The 26,830-nt window shown below is 36.4% G+C and overlaps 1 protein-coding gene across 3 annotated transcripts in view; it reads right to left on the bottom strand.

Moving 5' to 3' along the window:
* Nucleotides 1–26,830, bottom strand: part of ITGBL1 (integrin subunit beta like 1) — a 127,201-nt gene that overhangs the window by 73,099 nt on the left and 27,272 nt on the right. The window contains exons 1-2 of one of the 3 annotated variants that reach the window (XM_068182547.1): nucleotides 2,240–2,282; nucleotides 1,973–2,119 (exon numbers count right to left, since the gene is read on the bottom strand). In XM_068182547.1, the coding sequence (XP_068038648.1) occupies nucleotides 1,973–2,119; nucleotides 2,240–2,261 (169 nt within the window). In that variant the 5' untranslated portion in view covers nucleotides 2,262–2,282. Of the gene's footprint in view, nucleotides 1–1,972; nucleotides 2,120–2,239; nucleotides 2,283–26,830 lie in introns of those variants that run through there. The other 2 variants (XM_068182548.1, XM_068182546.1) reach the window with 2 other exon arrangements.

Here is a 26,830-nt window from a genome sequence, read left to right as displayed (position 1 = left end):
CTCCCATGACATCCATGTGCATTTTTAAAAACATAGTTATTGGCATCAGAGAAGTTCTTCAAAATAGAAGTTTTATGCTGATATTACACAGAAACTAGTCGATGTTTTTACCCTTACAAGCATAGCATGACTTTTAATAAACATCACATTAATCCAAATAACAGAAGTATTGGGCTCTGTGACAGACATGGCCATTCTAAAAGAGTAAATTTAAAAAATGTATGCAACAGCTAATACAGTAAGGAAATAATAATAATACTACAACTGGTAATACAACAAAATCAACCTACAGAAGTAGAGTTATTTTCTACAATTACTTGGTAAACAAATACAAATGCAGTTTTTGAGAAAGCTGTCATGATTACAGATAATTCCTGAACAGGAAAGAAGATAAAACAGAAAATTGATTCCTATACTGGTCAGAGATTATAAACAGTTCAGAGAGATGGTGTATCACAAAAATGTTCATTCCTTCCATTGGCTAAAGAGAAAATTGCTCACATAGAGAACCTCAGTTTAGGTAGGATGCCCTAGTTTTTCTGACAAATGATTAGAAAAATGAAATTTTAGGTGGCTCCTGATTGGTTACTGAAAAAAATTACAATAAATGATTATCTGTGTTTGTAACAGCTCATGTCATCCCCTCCTGTCTTTTACTGGCAATTAAAAAACAGAGCCCAGACCTCAACGACACTGTTTGTAACAGATCAAAAGGCACTCCCACCAAGACAAAATACAGCCCATCAAAGTTAGCCAAACTCCCTAGTCAGTCTCATTGGAATTCCTGTCCTGTTTAATATCAGCAAAAGCAAAACCATTTTTTCTTCTTGTGATGCCACAAACACTTTCCCCTTAGCTACTTGGAGTGGTTGTTAAGCTATGTTCATTTTCCTGTGAAGGCTTGGGCCACTTCTAACCAAGGAAAGAAACAGGCTCTTTTCTAAGAACTTTGACTAAGTACCATGAGCTACACTTATTTTTGAAAGTCAGTTTGTCATTTAGGTATCTCTCATGGCTCTCTAGATAGCAAGTTTCATACATCTGTTGTTAGAAATTAAGTGTATTATTTACTCAGTATGCTGCATGCTAATAGCTTTATTAAACTGGTTTCTTACCCTGTACTACCTTCTCTCTAACAAGTCCCACAAATAATTTGGATTCTTTGCTCGTGTCAGCAACTAATTTGTGAGAAATTTACTTGTGTGGATTCCAACACAAATTAAGAACCAGCAATAGTGAGCAGAAGTGACATTCTGAAAACATTTTTCCACTTGGAGGTCAATATAATGGGAAAACCAGAAGGGAATTTCTGGTTTCAAAACTTAATTGGTAGAAAATGCCCTTTAAAACGGTACCATTCTTCAATGAGGTCTTCTAAAAGGCCATTTGGTTTACCTCTGATTTTTTTTTTTTTTAATGAAAAGACATATTTAAGTTAGGATGGTCATAAAAGTAAACAATCAGAGAAGAGAGTGTTACCAAATCAGAACAGTGAAGATGGAAATGCTCCTTTAAATTATTCAATACAATCTTCTACAACTGATTTTAATAACCACAGGTACAATTCAAAAGTGTCTCAAAAAGTTGCACAGCTTATAAATGTCCAGGAAAAATATTTGCAAATGCCATTTCTGCATTCTGTAAACACAAACACTTGATAGAAATTACATCATTTCCTGTGTTAATGCCATTACACCAACATTCTAATGAGGAAAATAAATTATACAGTTGCAGTTTCATAAACTCAAAACAGCTGTGGATAAATCAGAGTACTAAAGTAGGTGTTCCTAATCAGTGTACATTATATGCACAGAAATAAGCCCATAGGAAAATTAAACATTTTAGTACGCCTACAGTTACATCTCAGTCTCTTGAAACATACTATGCAAAATTACTACTTAGAAATGACAGTGATTCTCAAGATAACACTGGGAGAGCACTAACATATCAAAAGCAACAAAAGCCATCTTACCTGCACCAGAACAGATGATATCTTGGGAATTCTTGCACATTTCATTGCTTTTCTTCCGTGTAAGATTGCAAGTAGTTGGATACTGACAAGCTTCACCGTACCAGCCTTCATCACATTTGCACTTCCCACAGTCACACTTTCCATGGCCTAGCAAAGGAAGGAAAGAGTGTGTCAAGACCCTTCTTTTCTCATTCAGAAAGTGGTATTTTCTTATCCAGCTTTTAAAATAGATTCCATCAATTACATTTTTAAATGAACATGACTAACAGATTACCTTAACAGACTTCATATGCAATTAAAAATAGCAGGGCACATGGCTTCACCAAAGACAAGGCCTGCTTGACCAATTTGTGCCTTTCTATGATGGAGTGACTACATCAGTGGACAAGGGAAGAGCTACAGATATCCTTTATCTGAACTTCTGTAGAGCATTTGAAACTGTCCCCTACAACGTCCTTCTCTAAACTGGATTTGATGGGTGAGCTGTTAGGTGCATAAGGACTTGGTTGGGTGGTCACATCAAGAGGCCAGTGATCAACTCCTCAGAGTCCTGGAGCACACCACTGACAGGTGGAGTCCCTCAGGGATCAGTACTGCAACCAGTGTTATAATGATTATCTTCTTAATGACATAGACAAAAGGATCAAATGTATCCTCAGCAAATTTGCAGATGTCACCAGGATGAGTGGTGCAGTTGACACACCTGAAGGATGTGATGCCGTCCAGGGGGACATGGACAGGCTCAAGAAGAAGTTCCCTTGGAATCTCATGAGGTTTAACAAGACCAAATGCAGGTGCTGCACCTGGGCTGGGGAACCCCCAGTATCAATATAGGCTGGGAGATGAACAGATCGAGAGCAACCCTGCCCAGAAGGACATGGGGGGGCTGGTGGATGAGAGGCTGGACAATTTTCACTATTTATGTTGCATACAAAACATCATTTTTTATACTAACTTCCAGGAGCAAATTTTTAGCATTTCATTCTTTAGCATTCCTATACAATTTTAGGTAGTAAATGTGAAAACAATTGCATCTCTTTTAAACAGAGAATTAAATTAAAAAATAAATATCTTTTGAATATATATCTGATTTACAGAATATTCCCTTCCTATCACTTAAAACCAGAATCTAATTGCAGTCTATTTTAAATGCATCTGTTCCTGTGGTTAGAATCAGCTGCCTGAAAAATACAAGCCCAGTCTGCTGCCGGTAAGAAGGAATTTAAATAACTATTGTAAATGACAATTTTAATTAGAAAAGGTTGTCTCTTTTGTTGCTCAAGAAAAGTTTGCTTGCCTTCCAACGTGGTCCTAAGACAAGATACAGTTCAATAGCTGCAAATAACACAAACCAAAAACATAAGAGACCATGTTAGTTCTTGTTTTAAAACATGAGTTGCCATCTTAAAAACTGCTGAATTGCTCCATTGGTAAAGTACAAGGGGAAAAAAAAAAGGAAATAAAATACAGAATAAAAACCTGCTCTAGTGACTATTCTGCTTCACTGACAGACAACAGCATAAAACCATTCCAGAAAGGGGTGGTAAATCCTAGGGTGGCTTACAAAAAAGTAAAGAAAAATCATAGCCATTTTCCTTCCTTTGAAGGATTGCTGTCACTATGACTTTGCATTATCTATGTTAGGCACACTTGTGATTTAACAGTTTGATATCTGCTGGTGAAGAAAAGATATTCTAATGAAAGTAAGACTAATTTTCCCACGTCTAAACGACAGAGTAAGGCAGAAGCCACTCTGTATCAATTACAAATGGTCCAGCAGCACTAACCTCTCTCACTTAGAGATGCACTAATCTAACACATGATGTATGAAGGAAATAAATAATTTAATATTAAAAGTAACACAGTCTGTTGAAAGAAAATTAATAAAATATTTCATCAGAGAGATTATACAGAGGAGTCTCCTGGCTTTATTTAACAAGAAAACACCAAAAAAATGAAATTAATAAAACTTTGAGAAGTAATGAAAGATCATTTGCATGCAACTGAAAGAAACTGTCAGGAATCTAATTAATATGAATTTGTAAGATTGCAGACATGATTTTCACCAAAAATAAAATATATTAATTTTGCCATTTGGATTTTTTTAATTGCAAAGCAATGGCAGTATTCTGCCCAAAAATTTGGGTGAAAGGTCTATATTGAAGTGTAGAAGGCCATAACTGCCTGCAAAAACTTGTGTACCTCCCTGCATCTTCCCTGCCACATGGATGATGCAATTGAACTGCAAGTCCAGTTTGACATAGGAATCCCTTTGCTTATTTCCCACACCCATGTGTACCAATATTGTTGCCTTCCTCGTGACAAAAATGATATGATGAAGTATAAACCAAGCATGTGATAAACTGTAAAAAAATTAGAGGAAGTTTCCACATAAGTTTTCTCACTGGGTTTAGATTTCTTTCAGAAAGGTTTTTGTAGGATTCCATTTGTTGTGTATAAATTTCTGCATTATTTAGAAAGCAAATAATGTTAGGATACAGAAAATAAGGAGTACCTATCACTATGAAAGCTATGAGGTGAGATTGCAACTTCCCATAAAATAAATTTTAGCAAGAAAGGGTAGACCCAGGTATTTGAGAATGTGACACAGAACATCAGAAAAGTGAAGAATAAGACTTCACTAAATAGTTGGTCAAGAAAGCTGTATCTCAAAGTGATGACACATTCATTCCATTAAAAAAAAAAAAACCTAACACAAATAAATGCTAAACACAAATCAGAACTCCACTAACAACAACAAAAAAAAAAAAACCAGAAAACAAGTAAATAAGGAAGACTCAAGAAAATGCAGTAATTCCTTTAAGAAAAAGACAGGCTCAGGACTGTGAAAAACTTGCAACTTCAGACATTGGGAGAAACGTTTTATAACAAAGGGCTCAATTTCTAACTAGATGAGCAATCACCTCAGAGAGTATATCTGGACTATGCAGGAAGCTTTTAGGGTGGAACATAAAATTAATATGCTAGGAAAACTGTCAGACGTCAGAAAATATATGAAGAAAGTGAGAACAGAAAAGGTTAGGGTCAGATCTTGAAAAATTTCAAGTACTAAAATGTACTTTCATCATCCAAATAAAAAGAAAAAAGGAAAAAGAGTGGCTTCAAGCAGCAAAAACCAGTTAAGATTAAAGACAATTTACAGGCAGTACAAAACAAAACTAATATGGGGATGTTGACTACCACTAGCAAATGCAGTGTGGCTAATGACATGCTCTCTGGAAAAGAAAATTACTCATCTAACATGAGAAGAAAGTAAAGACATAACACTATTTTTAAGGAAGTGTCTAGACCAAGAGGGCAAGACCCTTTGGCCTCCGTTTGAGAGTACTTAAAATACTTGTACATGAAAAGGCAGTTCAGCAACAAAGACTTTTAATTAATCTATCAGGCAATCAAATGTCTGAAAAATAAAACCTAGCTTTTATTTCTTTTAAGCAAAAGAATTGTATGTGATCTAGACAGAATAAAAACAAATGCCTGTGACCTCATGAGCTGTGCCAGGATTTGAAATAAACTATGAAGCACTGCATAGCTAGAGACACTGAAGAAATGAAAATGGAATATAATGAATAACAGCTTTACCCCAAAATAGACTATCACTACGCCAAAATAACCTGGCGTATCTTTTTTGAGATAATGAATATTGTAAGAAAAGGAACATAGGAAATCCATGAGGATCATATATGTTGGACACAATGCTGCCCATGAAAGGAAAAAATTCTGGACAAAATGCTCTAGAAATGCAAAAGAATCACAATGTAGTTTAAAGGGAGGAAACAACATTAGGACAAAAAGGCATATTACTGGAATAGAAGATGATGTCTGGCTATGTTTCAAATTATATTTTTGGAACTCTGTGTGTTTTACTGATACTGATAAAAAATTCAGATAACACAAGCAATATTTGGCAATAACAAACTTGTAAATCCTCACTAGAGAGGTGAAGATGAAAGATCATATAAAAATAACTGGACTGACAACCTGAGGGACTGAAGTAGTAAAAGTGGATTGAAAATGGAAATACAATCACAGGATTATACACTAGGGACAAGGAAATAAAGGCTAATACGTCCCCAGCTGGAAACAAAAAGAAGAATGTGACTGTATATTGACATCAGCTCTGGAAACATGGTGTGACTAAGCCTTTAGCTGACAAGTGTCTGAGATGTACCCATTGAGGATATATCACTAGGGACAGGAAGTGGCAACAAATCTGCATTTGAAATTATTCACATGATGTATGGGATATGGTCTTGAGCCCAGTTTATCCTTGAAAACCACCATTCGGTCTCTAAACCTTGGATGACTGAGTCAAGTTATCCAGGGAAAACATTTGCAGAACTTTAGCCACTTGCAAAGTTACAATTGGTTGGGAATTAAAACATCTGAGCAGAAAGATGGTAATTTAAACCACAAGCATTTGGCTCTGATCACATACTTTTCTGCTTAGACACTTGACTTCAACCTAAGTGCCTTCTAAAAGTATTTTTCTACTACATATTTCCATGCCTACAGGTCCAAGAGCAAAGATGCAAAGGTAAAATCTCTGATAAAAAGTTCTGAATCCACATCTGTATTGCACATATTCAGGGCATCAATTTGGAAGCCTGCTTTTGCTGAGCTCTGTGTGTAATCCATCATGAGAGACAGGCACTTCTGCAGAGTGACTCAGGTCCTGTGTGGGCTGAACAAACCTCAGAGGTTGTCTGTCTTTTTTTTACTAAACTGCTGGGAAGCTGGGACTTTGGAGTTTTATGCATCATTAGATACCTCTGCATGCAAACACAGATCACTCATTTATGTTCTTTTGCTTCACTTATCTATACAATATTCAACATCAGGGTTTAAATATTCTGACATATTTTGAATAAAAAAGGAGCATGATGTCAGCTTAGTTACAGATTGAACTGCATCACCTTATAAAAACAATTATATTAAATAATTATTGGATGGATTAGAAACTAAGTTTGAACATTGCTTTCATTTTTAAGTGTTTACAGAAATTGCAGCATTCATCAGCGCTACTGGGGTTTTCTGCACATCTTACTGGAAAAGATTCTCTCCACCTTTGTACCAGTTTTCTTTAATTTTTTTTTAATTACATACTAGTGTTCACTGTGACTGAAATTTGCCACATTCTTGTGCTTAAAATTTCCATGGGCAATGAAATCAATCAAAACAAACTGCTTGGTTTGTCACCTCCCATGCTCTTGCTGAGAGCATGTGTGAATATATGCATGTTTATCTGCCATGACTATCTTTTCTACAGAGCATTGGTGGGGCACAAAAATGTAGACTCCTTAACAAAAAGGAAAAATAAGAAAAGACTCTTTGGTTTTAAGACCTTGAATTGAAAAAAAAAGGTGACTAGGTTTAACTCCTGTATCTTTAATTTTCTGGATAACCTCTACCACACAGAAAACAGCATCAGAAATCCAAGTGATGAGCTTAAAAACTCTTCTTTATAAAGCAAATATTGATAATTGACTTTGTCATAGAAGTTTTGGTAAAGATAAACATCTTGGTACTTCTGAGCTTTCAGACTTTATGTGTGACTAGAGGTAGCTAGTTTAAAAACAAACAGCCCAATGAGGCAACATGCTACCTTTGAAATTACAGTCACCATTTTTCCCAGCAAGATGGATAGAGCCCTCCCTGTCTAGAAGGAACTGTGAACCTATAGCCATGTGATTAAGTTGTCAAATCTTTTAAATAAATTCTTGGTTCACTGAGTAAACACAACTGGAAATACTGCCTTTGGAATAACACCTACTTATGTCGTTGTGCCACATTAGTTATAGCAAAGTAACCCTCATATCAAAAGATGTATCTTACTTGAGCGCAAAGATCGAGGCTGTTCAGCCACACACTAAAATATACTCAGATGTCCTTGCTGCCACATGGTTTTGATAGCAAAAGCCCAATTATTCTATGTAAGAACACAACTGAGGGGAGTTCTCTTTTTAAAATTGTAATGGAATCAATTTTCTACAGGCAGGTGAGATGTTTATGCTAAGATAAGGATTTCTCTCTCAAGCATGAAGTTTGTCATCACAAGAAAATCAGCAGCTGGAATGATAAATAAATTTGGCACATGACTATGCATGTTTAGCAACCCCTGAATGATTTCTGAAGTGCTTTTTAAACTTGAAAAAATAAATTCATTAAATGGGTGAATGCAGCGGTGCGTTTTGGGGGGGGAACCCCCGGGGGTGTCCCTGGGGAGCCCCCCCAGGCTGTGAGTTCGCTGGTGGCAGCAGGCAGACAAGGAGACTCCACACGGCTTCTGAGGGTGCTCATTAGATGAGGGGTTATTGGGGGTCCTACCCCTGGGAGGCAGCATGGTTTCTGAGGGAGAGGGGGGAAAAGGGATGGGGAGAGAGGGGCTGAGAGAGCACCAGCCAGGAGAGCTGGCAAAGAGAGCGAGAACCGTCCCCCTGGCACACTGAACAGGGAGATTCAAAGTGGGCACGGAATAGATTGGGGCAATGGGGTTACAGACACAGGACACTGCAGGGGAGGATCACAGGCTTGGAATAAACCAGACATTTTCCAGGGGTGAGACAGAGCATACCATTTAACTAAAATATAACACCACAGGTGAAGAAATATGAAGAATTTTTTGTTATGCATTCTAAATTTCAATTGGGGTATTAGATAGGAAGAATAATTGAATTGTAAGAGTTGAAATTTTGGAAAAAAAATAAACATTGTGCTACTCTTTCAACCTAGACTAGCCCAATGAGCATGTTTTTAATATTTCTTTCCAAATGGATAACTTTCTTTCCAGTAGTTAGTGAAATAGACTGTGCTGCTTTACACCAGTGAAAAGCTAGTGAAAACATTTCAGATTACACTAAGATAGGATTTGCAAAATGGACTATTCTATTTAACTGCATTTGAGATAGTCAGTAACTGTGACTTGAACTCAGATGAAGCACTTCTCTGAATCTCCTTTTTTCAGAATTGTTAGAGTTGCAGTTTTAGGGAGAAAAAAAGAAGAAATTGGTATTATTACTCTTTTCTCTGTCTCGGTATGTTTAATTAATGTCTTTTTAGGGTTGTGGTCTGGTTGTCTATGTTGCATTGCCTCCAACAAAAGCCAGTTCTTGACCTTTGCAGTATGCTCTAGGGATTCTGCCCCTGCTGAAAGGAGGTTCAACAACACTGGGGTTTTTACAAAAATACTGCCTCCTCACTCACATCACAACCACTTGTTACTCTCCCTGTGCTGACAGGATGAGGTTTAACTATGGATTGACCAAGGGGACTGACTGGAATTTAGAAACAATGCTCAAAAAAATCCAGGGGGAAACAGGCTGATGATAATAGAACATTTCAAGCCAATTTTGTCACTGAAGCTCCTTTATCAACAAGCCACAGTACTGGTAAGAATTTCATCAGATATTTTAAAAGCAACACAGTAGGCCCAGAGACCTTTAAGGATGAAACTGAATTTAACCTTATTTATTTCTCAAAAGGCTATTAAAAATGAAAAGAAAACCCCCTATATTGGAACTTGGCTGCTCTCACATTAAACCAATTTATCCACATTTATTTAGGGTGTCCAGACCTCGGAGTAGCCCACAGTAAGAGACAAAACCACGGAGCACTGGGCTGTGGGGAGCCTGAGCGACTGAGTCACGCTGACAAGAGCGCACAAGGTCTGTAGCACAGTTTGCCTCTCAGCACTCTGCAGTGATTGGATTCCCCACGCGCATTTAAGTTGATCTGAAATGGATTTTCAGAGTTAAAATGAAAACTGATGACAAACCATCCCAATCTAGTTATTACTGGAAGCACTTTGACAATGAAAACACCATAAATGTTGTTTAATCATAACTCCAGCAGAGGTATGGATTAAATCTAAACAAAAGACTGTAAATACTTCCTGTGGTAAAGCAAACAAAAATGCCTCTTGCACTTGTGTCGTGTGTTGCAGGGATCGCTTAGAACAATGATTTAGTAAACAAATATCAAATAGTGTTCTAAAATAAAAAAATAATCAATCAGAACTTACATTATAGAAAAATTACCATAGATAGGTGTGAGGGTATGACTGCTGATGGTATTTAATTTTCAGGTTATAAACCAACTAGACACAGTGACTATTTCTATTATACATACTCTGAAGTATTATTTACAGCAATAACATCTTTGTTTCATGTTGACATGTGTCAACGTGAACTCAGAAGTTTATAAATCTTCTAATCATCTCTAAATACAAGTTGTGCAAATAAGCTGATTTAAAAGTACTATTGCTAAATTTGAAGATAAAAAGTATTAGCATTTGCAGAAGAGTAGTTTAAGAAATTCTTAAAATTTAAACCAACATCATACAGAACTTAGATAAATACATTAATAACAATCTATGGATCGGATCAAACAATACCTTTAAATCAGTATCTTTAGAAACTAAAATAGATTAGAAAATTAAACTGAAATTATAAAAATTTAAAAAATTTAAAAAATTGCTGCCCTCTGGAAAGTATGAATACTCTCCACTACTGAGTATAGTTATCTTTCTCTGCCCAAAAAGATCATGAATGATTTTATTTAGTCTTGGAATTTAAAACTGTACTTACTGTCAATTGCAATTCCAATGATAAGATTGGAAATGAAACTAAAGTAATGCTTATGAAAAAAATCGATTGCATATCCTGGTTATAGTATTGTTTTTATTTTTTATATATGCTACTCTAATCCTATATTTCAGAATTTCAGAGCAACAGTTTCTGAAAGAGGCAAGGAAAGATTTTCACTCTTTTACATGGTCTATTACTCCATACAGATTTCTGAAATTTTTCCCTCTCAAATATCTCAGTGAGAAACAGATATAGGTGAAATTGTCTCCCATGCTCTTAAAATTTCTCTGCACACAACTCCTTGTGTTAGGGTATACAATTGTGTAGCCCTTTCTACGTCTCCATCCTGCTTCTGCTTAAATGCCTACCAAGGTATTAAAAACTAACGTTCTCAGGAAATAAATACAATAAAAGCATAATGTGTAATAATTATTCTTAATATCAAAGAATTCCAGATGACATTAAAAGAAGTTTTCAGAAGTTAATTTCATGGAAAATTCTAAAATAATTTTTTCATTATTGTTTAGGAAAAAAAAAAAAAAAGTGAGCAAGAGATAGAAGTTCTCCAAACATTTCTACTCCAATTTCATTGCTTCCAGTTGCTACACATGGCAGGGGTAATACATAGTTTTAGCACTCTTAGGTATTGGACAGTGTTCTGAGACCAAATGGTCTTTCACACAGCTTGAATCTTTTACTTGCAGTGTATATAAAACCCACAGTTGCATTTATAAAAAAAACCCTATGTGTTTTATTACTACATATGTGTACTTAGTATTAAAAAGTTTTTGCCTATATGTACATACACGTACCTCAAGAATCAAAGACAACAGACATTTTTCCTCTACCTGTAGTAAGAGTGTCCAAAATACAAGAAATCATAAATTTTACTTCTGATCAGTGACATCTCTTTCCCCTCTTGGCTGTAGATTCAAATTCCCTGTACAGTGAACTGACTCAATTTTAATAAAATCAATTGGATATTTCGCATGACTAAAATGAAGCAAAGCAACACTCAGCTGAATCAGCTCTAGTTTGGTATCCTGGAGGTGGCACAATTTGATATCATTTTAAATGTGACTCATGCTGTTTAGACAGATGATATAAATATCTCAGGGAGACAGAGATAAATTAGTTTTATCCATCAAAACAGTCTAGAATCAAGGTTTCCATTAATAATTCAATTTTTCTGTGAAAGATTTCCTACATATTTTAAACCAAATGGTTTCTCATTTTTTTGAGGATCAAAAATAATCAACTTTTAAGTAAGAAGATCTTTAAATAGGCAGAGTAAGTGTTCTTTAGTTTTTTTAGAAGACTTCTTTTCCATATGTTACTGTCCCAGCATAGACTTTTGCACAGATACTGCACATGTCAAACAAAATTATACCTGAGAGATGAACAATTCCTTTCTGTAACATAGCTTTTAGAGAAGCTACCCCTTGTGGGATGGGGAAGAGAACTGGAATGGTAAAAGTGAGAAAACTCGTGGGTTGAGGTAAAGACTTTAATAGTTAAGGTAAAAGCTGTGCACACAAACAAGGCAAAATAAGGAATTAATTCACCACTTCCATTGGCAGGCAGGTGTTCAGGCATCCTCAGGAAAGTGTCTCTGCTTCATGCACAATGGTGATTTGGGAAGAGAAACACCATTGCTCTGAACAGCCTCACTTCTTCCCCAAGCTTTATATGCTGAGCATGACACCATACAGGATATGCCTGTTGGCAGCTGGAATCTGCTGTCCTGGCTGTGTCCCCTCCCAGCTCCTGCCTGCTCCCTGGCGGGGTGAGAGGCAGAAAAAGCCTTGAATGTGCAAATGCTGCTCAGCAACAGCTGAAGCATCCTTGAGTTACCAACACTGTTTGCAGCACAAATCCAAAACACAGCTACACACCAACTACTGTAAGGAATGTCATCTATCTGCACAAAAGCAAAAGAGCCAGTACAGCCCCATTTACTAAGTCAAGCCAGTTTGGTGTGTGCTTCAGGTTGACTAACAAACGTTAATCCCATATACCTTTCATTGGCTACTTCCACGGCCTGTGGCTACACATAACATTTTAGGCTCTGTAAGTCTAACAAACCTCACTGAAGGACAATTTCTGGCTCCCTGTGAGATGAAAAATATCACCATCCCCCTATAAAAAACCCACAAATGCTGCAGGGCTTTTATTTTCTTATTTAGTTTTATTTTATTTTTATTTATTTTTGAATTTATTAAAAACTGTGCCTCCAAATGCCCGGGTCATTAGTACTGAAGATATAGCTAAAGATGGTAGGGCTAAAATATACCTTGCTAAATACAAACCAAATGTTACCAGTGTGTCAGATCACTGAAGGGGCAAAAAACAAATCAGAAAGTTATTTAGGAGTAAAGCTATGTAATACAGAGTGCACATTCAAAATGAATGCAGCTGGTACTGCCATTTACGCAAAGCACAGGTTGACACCACAAACCTGCTTTAACAACTGGCTGAGCTCAGATTAGCTGTATAACATTTAATTTGCTACATATGACAAATATGTAGCAAATATGACATATAACATTTAATTTGCTACCTGGGTGGCTTTGCCTTTTTCTTGAAGTTCTCATGTGACCATCCTTTTGTTGGACAGTCAAAATGACCCATAATGGTCACCTCTGAGAATACCCAGTAAGAGGTGTGAAGGCCACCACACAGGTGAACCTCAGCACACACAGAGTTCAGGCAGCCTGACATGCCTTGATTAGAAGTCCTTCTGGTGCTGCACAACTTGAAAAGATGTACAGTCTGTTCTGTTCCTTTTTGTCCTTCTTGTGTTATTGCCAATTAAAGATACCAATAAAAGCTATTTTAAACACCACCTTATGGAGTCTGAGAGCCTTTATTACTAGGATTAACAACAAACTCTAGCACAGGTGTGTTACAATTCTCTTTAGCATTCTCTAATGAAATCCCAGACATTCTACCATTTTTGGTTATCTCCTGGTCAACAAAGTCCACGTTAAACATGCCAGTTGCAGAAATATTACATGGAACAAGCCAGCTGGGTAAGACAGCTCCAAAGAGCACAAAAGCAAGTAAAATACTATTCACAGCATGGCAAACCTAGTGGCCAAAGGGTCAAAATGACAAGCCTGGCACAATCCTGAGCTGCACACAGGAGAACCTACACCTTATTGAAGCCAATGCACTGAACAAGGCCTGTTTGATGACCATGTAGCCAACACTGAGTCAGAAGCTAAAAACTTTATGTTGTATATCCTTTGCGTTGTGAGCTGGAGGGCAGAAAAGAGGACATACGCTAACAAAACAACTACAAGCCTCCTACAATGACTACACTTTAAAGAAATCTATCACCATCATGAAAGTTACTGTCATTCAGTAACTGTACTTAAGAAATGACTGAGTGGTGATCCAAAGACTTTGATTTTCAAACCCAGGATCTCCTAGATGATGTGCCTTCTTATCTGAAATAATTACGTGTTACCTGTTGAAGATAGTAATATTTGTTATCAAAGTTGTATATGCTTTACAAAGTAATTTTCCCATAATTCCATAATAAATATAACTAGTTAATTTAAATTGATAATTTCATTTAACAGTTTAAAAATGGTGTTTGTACATATGTAGGAAATTAGGGATTGAACATTCCTATAGCTCAAGATCATAAATATAATTAACTACATTCTTTAGAATTGTGTCTGGTAGGAAATCTGGCCCCTTTCCTCTTCAAAACAATGCAGATACACACAACACAGAAAACAGAAATGGGAAACACCAGCTTGTCACAGATTTAAATTGTTAAATACCACCTAGTAATCCCTGAAATTGAGTCACTAATGTCTCCAAAACTTTTGCTAGCATATGGGGAAAACTCATTACAAAATAATAGATGTATAAAAACCACAGTATTCAAGCTTGTACTAAAATTTAAAAACAAACTGAGCATTGCACATAGTTTTAACAGATCATTAGTAGAGGAAAAAACATGCCTCAAAATCTCATTTTAGAAAGTTTTGAAAATTTCTGACACATATAAGGGTTATACCTAAACATTTCAATTAAGATCATGGATCAAAAATTAAATACAGTTCTGAGTAAAGTTGTGATCTCATTTATCTACTGCCAAATGTTAAATAAATGCCTCTCAGCATTTGCTTTGGCTATTCTCTTCCCCCATGGTACAGCTAGGTACTAGGTCTTTCTTCCATTGCTTTTTGAATACTAATCATCTCTCAACACTAAAATTCTTTCCCTATGCTTTTAGGAAAGATCAGTATTTGTGAAGTTTTACCCTGTTCAGAGATTGTGGTGTTTTTGTTATCAGTTTTAAGAAGAATCTGAACTTCAGTAAAAAAAAGATGGCTCTTGCTTCCTAGAACATGCCTCAGGTTGACAATTTTTCTACAGTCCAGCCAAACCTCCTGCAGCACCTGCTGTTATCACATTCTTCAAAGTACAGACTTACCCATTTACCAAGTTGTGCACTGGCTCCTCAGTGAAATCAAAATAGACTTCACTTTCCAAAACATGGTATATAGTATTTGGAAATTTAATTCCTGAGCTAACAGAGGCTAAAATATATTGCAATTGCAGGGTCATCAAGAAAAGGTCAGGTCTGGATTGGCAGCATCCTCACTTCTGAAAATATTCCTCATCCAGTTACTTGAGTCTGTCAAAAGAAAGCCTCAGCAAGTGGAATAATAGGAGGATTGGTAAAGAAATAGGCATTCAAAATAGGATTCTTTAAGAATTCACTGCACTTTCTTTACAAATAGGAATACTGCCAGAGAGGAGGAGGCAGCAGGGATGAAAAAAAGTTTACTTTTTTCCAGATGGGTCACAGAACCATAGAATGATAGAATATTCTGAGTTGGAAGGGACTGACAAGGATCATTGAAGTCCAGCTCCTGGCTCTGCACAGGAGCACCACAAGAGTCACACCATGTGCCTGAGAGCATTGTCCAAATCCTTCTTGAACTCTGTCAGTGCTGTGACCACTGCCCTGGGAGCCTGTCCCAGTGCCCAACCACCTCTGGGTGAAGATATTTTTCTCATATCCCCTCACACAGCTTCTTACCATCTCCACAGGTCCTGTCACTTGACACTACAGGGATCAGCACCTGCCCTTCCTTCTCCCCTTCATGAGGAAGTTGTAACTGCAGTGAGGTCTCCCCTCAGTCTCTTTTCTGGTTGAAGAAACCAAATTACCTCAGCTACTCCTCACACTGATTTCCCTCCAGGCCCTTCTTTGGACACTTTCTAATAGCTTTATATAAATAAGTTATTTAAAGTAATATAATTGCATAAAAATAGATAATTTATTTTGAGACAATTATGAAACCACTACAGCCAGTGGCTCCAACAAGCAGCTTGATTTGATTTAGAACTTACACCTGGAGAAAAATTTTTACTAAGATATAACATATTCTTGCTTTTAGACCCTTAGACATTTCCCAGGTAACGTGATCATTTTCAGAAAACTCATATTTTGTGAAATATATATTAGAACTGATTTCTTCAGTTGCCTTGTTGAAAACTATGTACAGTTAATGGCACCTCACAGTTCTGCACAGTCTGAAAAAGCAATGTAGGCATATTAGTAAGACAGAGAGGTTACTAACTTAAGTGCTTTGGGCAGATCACCATAATTGGGTGGTTGAATGTGCTCAGACCTTTCTGTAAAAGGTCAGACAACTTAGGAAAAGGCTTTTGCAGAGTAGGAGCTATTATATTACTTACTCTTTGCATCAAATTACTTAAAAAGCAACACAAAAAAACCTCCTTCCCCAGAGAAACAGTGAGAAAATAGCTGGCAGGTGGGAACAGAGCTCCAACTGTGATAGCATGCACAGATTAGCATCCCTTTAAACAAAGAGTAATCAGCACAGTATTATACATTTTAAAAATACCAGAGACTGCAATTCATGGCAAACTGAAATGAACTCTATTTTTATGTCTTGGTTCAGGGAAATTTTCTCAATTAAAATAACATAATGATAGGAGGTGAACAGATTGTTTTATTTGCTTTTAAAACATTGTTCCAGATTCTTAGTGTAAAAAGATTATTTCTAGGTGTGGGTGGTATAATTGAGCTTCTCAGTCTCTTTATGTTGTTATTCTCCTCAATGCACATGTAAATGTAGTGCTAATAAGTAATGAATTTAGGAAAAAAAAAATTCAAACAAATGAATGATGTTTTCCATTCCTTACAAAGTTTGAAGCTCAAAGTTCTGAAGTAATTTCAGGTGAAATCCTGAATTCTTTTAATTGCAGATATTTATATAGTCCTAGTAGCATATTATCTTAACTATCACAATCAATTATTAGGCACTTGTGTGGATATTTACATTCACATGCCTAGAAACTGTGGTGAAAAAAATTACCCAGGTCTTGTAGATATGGAATAAAACATACTGGAAGAAAGGTAAAACAAATGAGTTTGGCTAATTTCCCCAAGGTATTCAAGGTGAGCCAATCACTGTCTTTACACTCAGAACACAGAATTCAGTGGGCTTCAGTCCCTACTCTTTGCACTGTGCACTTCCTTCTCTAAAGAGTAGGTAGCCAGGAAGGATTGGAAGAGAACATACAGAATAAATACTGTAGGCAGAGAAGGATACAGAAGAGACTGGCCTGATGAAGGCAATGGCAAAATTCACATTGATTTTATCATGTCTGGTTTCAATCTCTAGTTTAATCACTCTTGCTCATGACAGAGGTCTCATCTCATCTAAAGAAACCATCAGAGGATCTTCAAAAGCTCAATCACAGCAGCAAGAAAGGAAGACTGTTCTAACAAAGGATGATAGGTACCTTTTGATAACAAATCTCTGACATGCACAGACAAAAGGGCAGATTCTCTGTCACCTTTCAAAAGATAAAATTCCTAAGAACTTTTGATGCAATAAATGAAAAAGAGGGGAAAAAACCCTCTAAAACTACAGATTCTGTAAACAAGACTCTTATTGCTCTTCTGAGTTTAAGAGAATGAACATTTTAAAGGACACAATAGAATAAAAAGGAGCCAAACACTTAAGAAGTTTCACCAAGCTGTCTTGATAATAGAAGAATAATTGATTTTTTTATTCCCTTGGACTTCTACACTTTTAAAACATTTTGAGGAAGAAGGTGGGAGTAAAAAGTCAAGAAGCTCTAAAAGGAACAAGTATGGACAGTTCAGAAATCAAGGATAAAAACAAGTTATTTTTGCTTCCAACTGAGACACACTAATAGGATCACAACATATACTGCACTCAATTTTTCTATCCATGCTGGTTATTCATGCCTCTTCAAGCTTGACATAATCACAAACCCATTCTGGTTACAGTAAGACCTTGACTAGTCAGCAAATTAAATGGTTATTAATAGAATTTTTTTAAAGAGACAAAAATATTAACTTGGAAAAAAAAAATCTTACTAAAGTCACAAAGCCATAAAATAATGCAGTTAATAATAGTTAAAATAGGACTTTGAAAAACAAGAACAACTCCAACTGCCCCTGTTCTCCTTTTGGGGAGCATACTTTGTTTCCCAGAGCTTCCCCAATGTGCAACCCTCACTAGCTTTCATACTCTGTGGAAAATCAATTATCAGATAAATTAATAATGTCTATTTACTATTGATATGCTAGTTGTTTTAAGAAGCAGATCAATTTGAAAGATGGATTAGACAATGACAACAAATTCATGCCAATACTGAAATTTATGAATATGGATTAAATTAAGACTGACTATGATGGCTTAGACAAAAGTGCACATGAATGCAAGATCAACCTAACTACTTTGTAAATAGTACTTAAAATTTTAAAAGCTAAGATGAACATATTTCATCTTAATAAGTTCTTTTAGTCAAGGCTTGCATAGGAAAAAAGACAAAAGATAAAAGTACAGGCTGAAACCGGAACACAAAATATTGGAGAGGGGAGGAAGGGATAGGAACCAGGTGAAAGTGGCAATTGCTTTAAATGGCTGTGGCAGTAGGGGTAGGCAGAGTTCAATACTAAATAGAATATGTGTAAGGAACCTAGAAGCAACTGAAGAAGAAATTAAAGAGTCTGAGGAAATGAATAAAAAAACCAAGGAGAGAAAAAGAGGCAGTGCCAGGTGACTAGAAAAGACCAGAATATAATGTGGACCACAGACAATAAAACCACATGACTGGAGAGGACTCAGAACGAAAAAAAGAAGAGAAGGTGAGGAAATATAGACAATTGTTAAAACATATACTCAAAATAAAGAGGTGAAAGAAGAAGGAAAAAAGCAATGACATGGAAAATGCAAAGAAAAAAAAATATAAAAAAAACCTTGGCAGAAAGAATCAACCTTGTCAGTCAAAAGGATGAGATGTGCTCACATCAAGAATCAATTCAGGCCTTGCAGAAGATATTCCCAAACAGAATGCAATTTCCCTAAAGAAAATCCCTTTATAACAAGAAGAATTAACAAATCAATAGAAGAACTGTTTAATTTTCTTGCCATTAGTTCAAATTCATATTCTCTGCAAAGAATGTGTGAATGACAATCACTGAGCAATGCAGAATCTCATTCATATTGCAGTTGCCAATCAAAGCTACAATATGTATTCAACAGGGGTCTTCAGTAGACAGCTACAATATAGAGGTCCATAACCAAAAACCAAATTAAATCATAATGAAATAAACTTTTATTTTTTATTTGAATATAAATTAGCCAATCTTTCTCTGTTACAAGTATTTTAAAATAAAAAATATACAATAGCCTGATTTTCTTGGAAAAGGTGCATCTTCATGAATTCATTATGAACACTGCTTGGTTTAATCCCAATTAGACAGTGGATATTTTTTTAAATCTCAGAAAGGCTTTAGGATCAGACAAAGATATAAATTATCACACGTATTTCTAACTTCTTCTACATGGCTCACCTGATTGTTCATGTAATATTCAAACACAGTTGTCTCTCATCTAAAGAGAGATATTATTGCTACTTGGTATTGTGTCAGGAACAACCTGAAGGATATCTTGCCTGGACCTCTCCAGTCCACCATCACAAACACATAATCATTTCTCTTTCACTTCAGTGTCCATGGGAAGGAACAGAGATGAAGTGAATGCTGAACCTACTGAAAAGACTGGCTAAATTCCTTTCCTACATCCACACACCTCACAGTGTGTATGGGTGCTGATTTTCAAGACCCTAATTTTGTGCATTACTAAGAAATTGTGTATTTTGTTAATTCCAACTGAAATCAGTGTTCTTGACAGGTGCTCGGTACATCCCAGAAAAAAGCTCCCCTACAATGTTGGGATTTTTTCCCATATGGGGCTGACTGCCCCCACAAGCAGCAGGGTTAACATTTTGTGGGCAAAAATTATTGGTTAGGAAATGAATTTTATATTCTTTTTAGAAATACATCACAGGCAAACTGCCCTGGAAGCAATTTAGCATTCCTACTAGTTAAACTCCCAGATTACTTCTAAGTGCTATTTGGTAGGCACATTTTGCCTAGCAACAAGTGCCAGATGTCATTCCGTTTCCTGCACACACAATAGAGGTCCATAAATTGCTTCAGGTGAAAGCATTCTGGAATTATAGCTACTGCTCAGCACAAAATATCTTCCATACAAATACTCTATATAATCTCTTTACACAGATGAACACATCTAAAGATAAACACATGATGGGTTTTTGGTTTGTTTTTTTTTTTCTCTCTAAATGCTTTTGGCTTTCCATAGGAAAACTTACATTACTTAGAGACATTTTTCAAGGGTATGTAGCAATAGGACAAGAGACAACAGCTATAAACTAAAAGATAATAGATTCAGATTAGAAATTCAGAAAAAATCTTTTAAGTGATGGCACTGGAACAGGTTGCCCAGAGAAGCTGTGGATGCTTCTTCCCAGGAACTGTCCAAGGCCAAGCTGGTCCGAGCTCTGAGCAATCAGACGTAGTGGAAGATGTCCTTGCCCATGGCAGGGGGGCTGGAACTAAATTATTTTTAACATCCCTTTCAATCTAGGCCATTCTATGGTTTTGTGATATTGGCAAAAATACTCAGAATAAGACTTATCTAGAATGATTCCAAGGAGACTGCAACGAACAGAAAACTATTTAAAAACTCAGAATGTAAAACAGAAAATTGCTAATACATAAATATGGCAGAGAACTAATCAAATCCTAGTTTTTTTTTTTTTGATGTCCTGAGAGTTTGAAGATAACTCTAGGTTAAAAATAGCACCTGGTAGCAGAAACAAAAAAACATTAGTATGAAAAGCAGTGGCAGAAACAGCATTCCTTAATAAAGACAGGGAGTATTGATCATAAAGAATTTGAAAATATTTTAGGATGAATATTCCATATGGAAGTAGATATCTTGAAGGAACAGAGGTCTGGAAACACCTGTAATCAAAAGGAAACTAAAACAATATTGAGAAAATATCTAATTAGGTGGACCATGTGGTCTGGATACTAGCCTTTGTATTAGGTAGGTGGGTATTTAGTTCTTCGGTGATTGGAATGCAAGATCATAGTGGAAAGGATCCAACAGTATTTGCATGAAGTGGAAAGAAAGCTGCCCCAGTGGTGGAGAAAAAGGTAGGAAAAACACTCAGGAAAGAAATAAGTTCTGAACAGAAGAGGACTGCACTCCTCCCTATTACTAAGTTATCAAAAATCATTGCAATTTTGTCTCCATACATCAGGATCCATCCCCATGTGGGTGCTTGGCACCAATCAACCATGGATGAGAGCTGACTGTCACCTTTAGTTTATTTTCTTACTGCAAAACTTTCATACCTTCTCTCTGTGAGTTCTCATGGGCAGCACCTTGCAACACTGACTCCTTTTCACTTTCTTCTGCACAGCCGGCCAAACCCTTCCCGTCCCCTAGCACAACCACCTGACCCTTAATCCTCAGAACACCCAACTGACCCCAACTCTCCTCTTGAGGGCTAATCCACTCTTTTCTAACACCCATCCTTATTGGACACAGCTGTGACCTATTAAAGGCAAGGCTGTTCCTACTCTTTGGTAATTAGTACAGCTGCACCTCCTCAGGGGTGAGATTGCCTTCAGCACTCTCTCTATTCTCCTACAATCCATCCTCCCACATCCACAGACAACTTTTTACTGGGGATATCATGTGGAAGCAAAGGTAGTAAAACTACCTAAAGGAATTGAAGTTTATCTTTTTTCCCAGATAATGCTGTGGCATTTGTCTTCAAGTTAAGAGATGATACCTCCATTGAGACCTATGATAGAGAAAGATGCCAATTTTGAACAGAGTATTTCCAAGTCTATCAAGTTGGAGTTTCTCATCACCAGACAAATAAAGTTATTATTCTGAAGTTTAAAAAATTCCAAAGCAACAAATAAACCACATTCCCCATCCCCAGCTCCCCGCTAATATTTAGCCTTAAGTGTTTATTGCTCTTCAGGTAATATCTGTTTCATGATAACTTTTTATAACAAATACAAATAATAATTTGTGATATTACTAAAGTTGATAATCTAAATAAAAATAAGCACTAACAGGGAGAGTACACAATATCCCACTCAACATTTTAATATGAGTATCTGGTGCTAAATTTCTCCACGGATGTTTAAAAGAAAGAACAGTTCATAAAGCCTTTGAAGACAGAGCTAAATATTAGACATTGTTTTTCTGGCATTAAGCAAGTCATAAAGGTTACCTGGAAGTTTTTCCAATGCTTTTTCAGACAAATCATTTCCATATACAGATATGTACATCCCCCCACACATATAAAATATAGGTACATATTTGCCTATAAAAATAAATATACCTTAATTAGCACAAAAAAGTATACATTTGGCAAAGGTATTGCAAGAAGAACAGGAAATAACTCAATTGGAAGACTAAAACATATTTACCATTCTACATGCTGCCATAAAATGTCAAAATAATGTTTTAAAGGTCTCTAAAAATATATTAGGAAAATAAGCATCCACCACACATCAATAATGGATAAAGCAGAAAAATGTAGTGGGTCTGCTTAAAATTAAATTCTCTTGAAATAGAAAGTGGGCATTCTTTCAGTACAAATCATCAGCAAATTTCAAGAAAAGCAATTAGACCAAGATGAGTTTTGTTCTTTTCCTTAGCACATTCTTTTTGAATCTTTCACTTTCGCAATGACTTTTCTTAAACTACCTTTTCTTTGGAAGGAAATTGAGAGATCAAATGTGAATGGCAAAAGGATCTTATTATGCATAATTTTTTATTTATTAATTCAATATAAAAAGTATTTTCTTTTCCTTTTTCACACAATGGCTGCCTTGAAAGAACAATGCAATTCAGTTAACTTGCATTTTAAACTGATTTTTTGCCTCCGCACTTTCCAAAAGAGAGCTGCATTGAAAACTCATGAGTTTCTGATCTAGCAGTTGTAGTTAGAATGCTGTGAGAAACAACATCAAAGACTTTACTGAAGTCCAGACATTCAATAGCCACAGCCTTTCTCCCTCATCTATGCAATGGGTTACCTTGCTATAGAAAGAGATCAAGTTGGTCAAGCAGGACCTGCCCTTCCTAAACCTATGCTGGCTTGGCCTTGGTCCCCTGGTTGCCCTGTGCATGCTGGTGACAGCACTCAGGATGATCTGCTCCATGACCTTCCCCAGCCCCAAGGTCAGACTGACAGGCCTGTAGTTCCCCAGATCCTCCTTCCAGCCTTTCTGATAGATGGGCATCACATTTGCTGAGTTCCAGTCAACTGGGACCCCCCTGGTTAGCCAGAGCTGCCGGTAAACAATGGAAAGTGGCTTGGCAAGGAACTCATGTTCTCTGACTCTCTGGAAGTGTTTTTCATCTGTGGTAGTATGGGCAGTCTTGCAAAATACCTCCAGACCTTCCAGTAATAATATATACCAGGTCAGGATGTTGTAGGTTGGGCTACACATGGGAATATGTGTAGGAGTAAGCAGTATCAAAATACTCTCTCTTTTTAAGAACGGCAACACCATTAAGACTTTGCAGCTTGTAAATTACAGAATGCTGAAAGCACAGAGCTGGATATGCAGCTTGTTTCAAACTGGGATGAAGGTGTGTTTGAGAAGCAATAATCAAATTCTTCCATACATTTGTAGCAGCTAATGCAGACTAAATTCTTAATCAAGTTGTAATACCTGTAATACCTTTTTCTTTGTGTTTAAGCTGTTCCAGTATGCATTTTTCCCCTCCCATACTGCAGAGTCAGAATCACTCCCTCTTACCATTTCTGGCAAAAATAGATCAGTGAGAAAATTCTTCTAAACATATTAACCCACTTAGAAGGAAGGGAACACCAGGACTTGAATAAAGATGTCTGGATGATCTTGTGCTGACCTGAACACAGGAGACCTCCCACATGCTATTAAGCTACAAAGCCAAGGTGAAGTCATACTTCCTATGCCATGGCTTTCATTTGCAGTGAAAGCTTTCAAAATAAAAAATAGTCTTGTTGAAATCAGATTTCATCCTTAGGATCTTCTGTCACCCACGTCCCAGCACATTCTGTCCTGGTACTCTAGCTTAGTCTCTCTGAAGCAGACAGAAAGGACAAAACACCAGGGAACAAAAATCATGCTATTTTCAGGAGCAGTTTCCACCCTAATTTTACCAGTGTAGGGCAGAAACATCCCTCACAATTCTAGCTTTCCATTTCCCTTCCAAGAATTTACTTATCCCATGGTCTGAAACTGCCATGAGTGTCAATTGATGCATAGTAACTTTACAGGCTCCTGGAAGAAAGAGAGGCCAGGCCATTCTGCAGAGCCTCTTCCTTTGCCAAAGTCAAGAAATTTTTGTTTCAAATGAAAATGTGAGGGCTCACTGTGAGCTTACACCAGTAAGAAAAGCTAGAAGGGCTGTACATACTGATTTGACCTGGCATCTGCATTTGTGACTTTCTAAAAATGATTTGATTTTAAGGTAGGTGTTTATTGTATGGATCAGTCATGGGTTTTTGCATAAGAGTCTGCAGCTATTGGTAATTTTCTGGCCTTGCAAACTCTTGCAGCCACACATATGAACAAAGGCTTGCTACAACACTTCAGTGGCTTTTCTCATCTTTTTTAGTATAAATTTGCAATTTTAGACAATGTTTAATTTTCCAAGTATTGAACCAGTGAAATAATTCCATTGTCACATGCCATGGAAATCAGGTAAATCCAACATTAGATGTGTTTTAGAGAGGACAATTGCTCCAGTAAAGTGAGTTTCAATTAATGCATCATTGGTGTTTTTTTGAATATTTTAAACTTCCAGCTGTTTATGTTTGTCCTTACTGATTTGGACTTTGTTTTTTTCCTACTAAGTTTCTCCTCTGCTGACTGGAATGAACAGCAATACGGAGATTAAAGTGGAAACCCAGTCCTTTGCATGTCCCATCAGTTGGAATGTATGCTTACATATAATTATTAGCCTTGGGTGTCCAAGATGTTCAGACGTCATCATTTTAACATGACCTCTTTAAGTTCAAAACAGGAAAGACTACAAGGGAAAAATTTCTAAGGCTCGATGTGCAAAAATGGAAAAATCTAAATGTCCTGATTAAAAAAAAAAAACAATAGAACTCTGACAAAATGCTTTTGCTTTGCTTTACATTTAAATTTTTGTCTCAGGTAAGGCTTTCTATATTACTCTGCTTTGCTATTTTTCCTCCAGAGGTTAAAATAAATCTTCCAGATTTCTGTAGAATTGCTCCATATGACTTCCTGCTGACAATGAATTGAAACATATAGTATTCTCCTCTACAGTGTTCAAGCTATAATAATCTTCCATGGCACTCCCCCATCTCAGCAGTCTAATATCAGCGGATATTTCTTTAATAGTCTAAAAATTAGCATTTAAAATGTTAATTGCTTCCTGACTAATGATGAAAATTACGAGTTAAATGTGCAAGAATTATTTATAAATTGCAACGGCACACTAATTTTCTCTTCATCTTATAAAAATACAGCAGCCAATGAGGAATTTCAGAGCAATTAGTAAGGTAGACTACACAAATCTGTGCAAGTCAAGCTTTTGTAGTTTGTACTCCATGTTTTTTTTCGTCTCTAAGGGTAAAGAGTGTCAAATTTCTTTACCTAAGAAAACCTGCTAGATAAATTCACTGTCAGTGGTTTTCTTAAACTTCCAAACTGGATAATTAACTTCTCCAAGGATTCAGCAAGGAAAAATCTAAGTTACAGTGGTAGCAAGTTTAACATGAAAACATTACCACAAACAGTGGCACAATTTAGCAATATGTATTGTTCCTTATCCATTGGTTCTAACACTTAGAATTTACTTAGGTGCACACATTGGAAGATGAATGAAGCACCTTATTTTCAGTATGATACAGATTAGTTAACACAGTTCTTACAAGTTGAAATACACACATACCTATATAATATTACTGCATTGTACAGGAAAAAACAAAACAAAACAAAAAAAAAAAAAACTCAAAAAATAGAGGTGTGTATACATTTTCTTCTCAATAAAGTGAGAAACTGGGTTTATAAGAAGTCCCTTAGACTGGCTTCTTTGGATTCCCAAAATATTTCTACAGCTGTGGCTCTGCGGTTCTGGCTCCCTATTCATTGCCTTGAAAGCCACAAAACTTGATACTTTTCTCTAACTTTTAGTCTGAGACTCCATCCAAGAAATACCTGCAGCACTGCCCTGCTAGGAATGAATCCTGAGTGCTTGTACTACCATATCTTTCAAAATCCAGAGATTAATTATTTCTCCTGCTTCAATTCTAGTAGCATGTATGATGAAATTACAGCTGTCCCAATGTAGGGGATAGAAAAACCCACAATTTATTTCAAAATAATAAAATTAAATCATAGTCAATACCTTTAAAGAGCAGTAGTAAGGTGAGAGAATAAGATAAATATAGAAAGCATGTAAACAAGATAGTGATAGACAAATAGGAGATAAAAATAAAATGCCACAGTGACATTTTACAGACAGTTTTAAAAAGCCATACTAATTTTTAGTGTCACATTCCACTTCAGTACCTCTGCTGGTCCCAAGCTATCACTTTGGCAAGAAACTGGAGCTTTTTACAATAACCTACTTTTAGTCTATGCAGATCTTCTGTAGACTGAATTAATTCATCATCAGTATTCATTTATACTGAAGCGCCTATGCCTAGAAATGGAACAGGGAGGATGTTTTTTAAAAAAGAAATAAAATAGACTGAAAAAAAGAAAGCATAAAGGTTTTTGCATAGTATTTTAAAAGTAAATTAAAGCTGCATTTGCTTGTTTGTCCATCACTTTTTGCAGCAGTCATGCTAAGGG

The sequence above is a fragment of the Anomalospiza imberbis genome, chromosome 2 (assembly GCF_031753505.1).
Source record: "Anomalospiza imberbis isolate Cuckoo-Finch-1a 21T00152 chromosome 2, ASM3175350v1, whole genome shotgun sequence".
Lineage (NCBI taxonomy): Eukaryota > Metazoa > Chordata > Aves > Passeriformes > Viduidae > Anomalospiza > Anomalospiza imberbis.
Note: the sequence above shows the minus strand (reverse complement) of the source record. Positions and strands in the feature narration are given on the sequence as shown.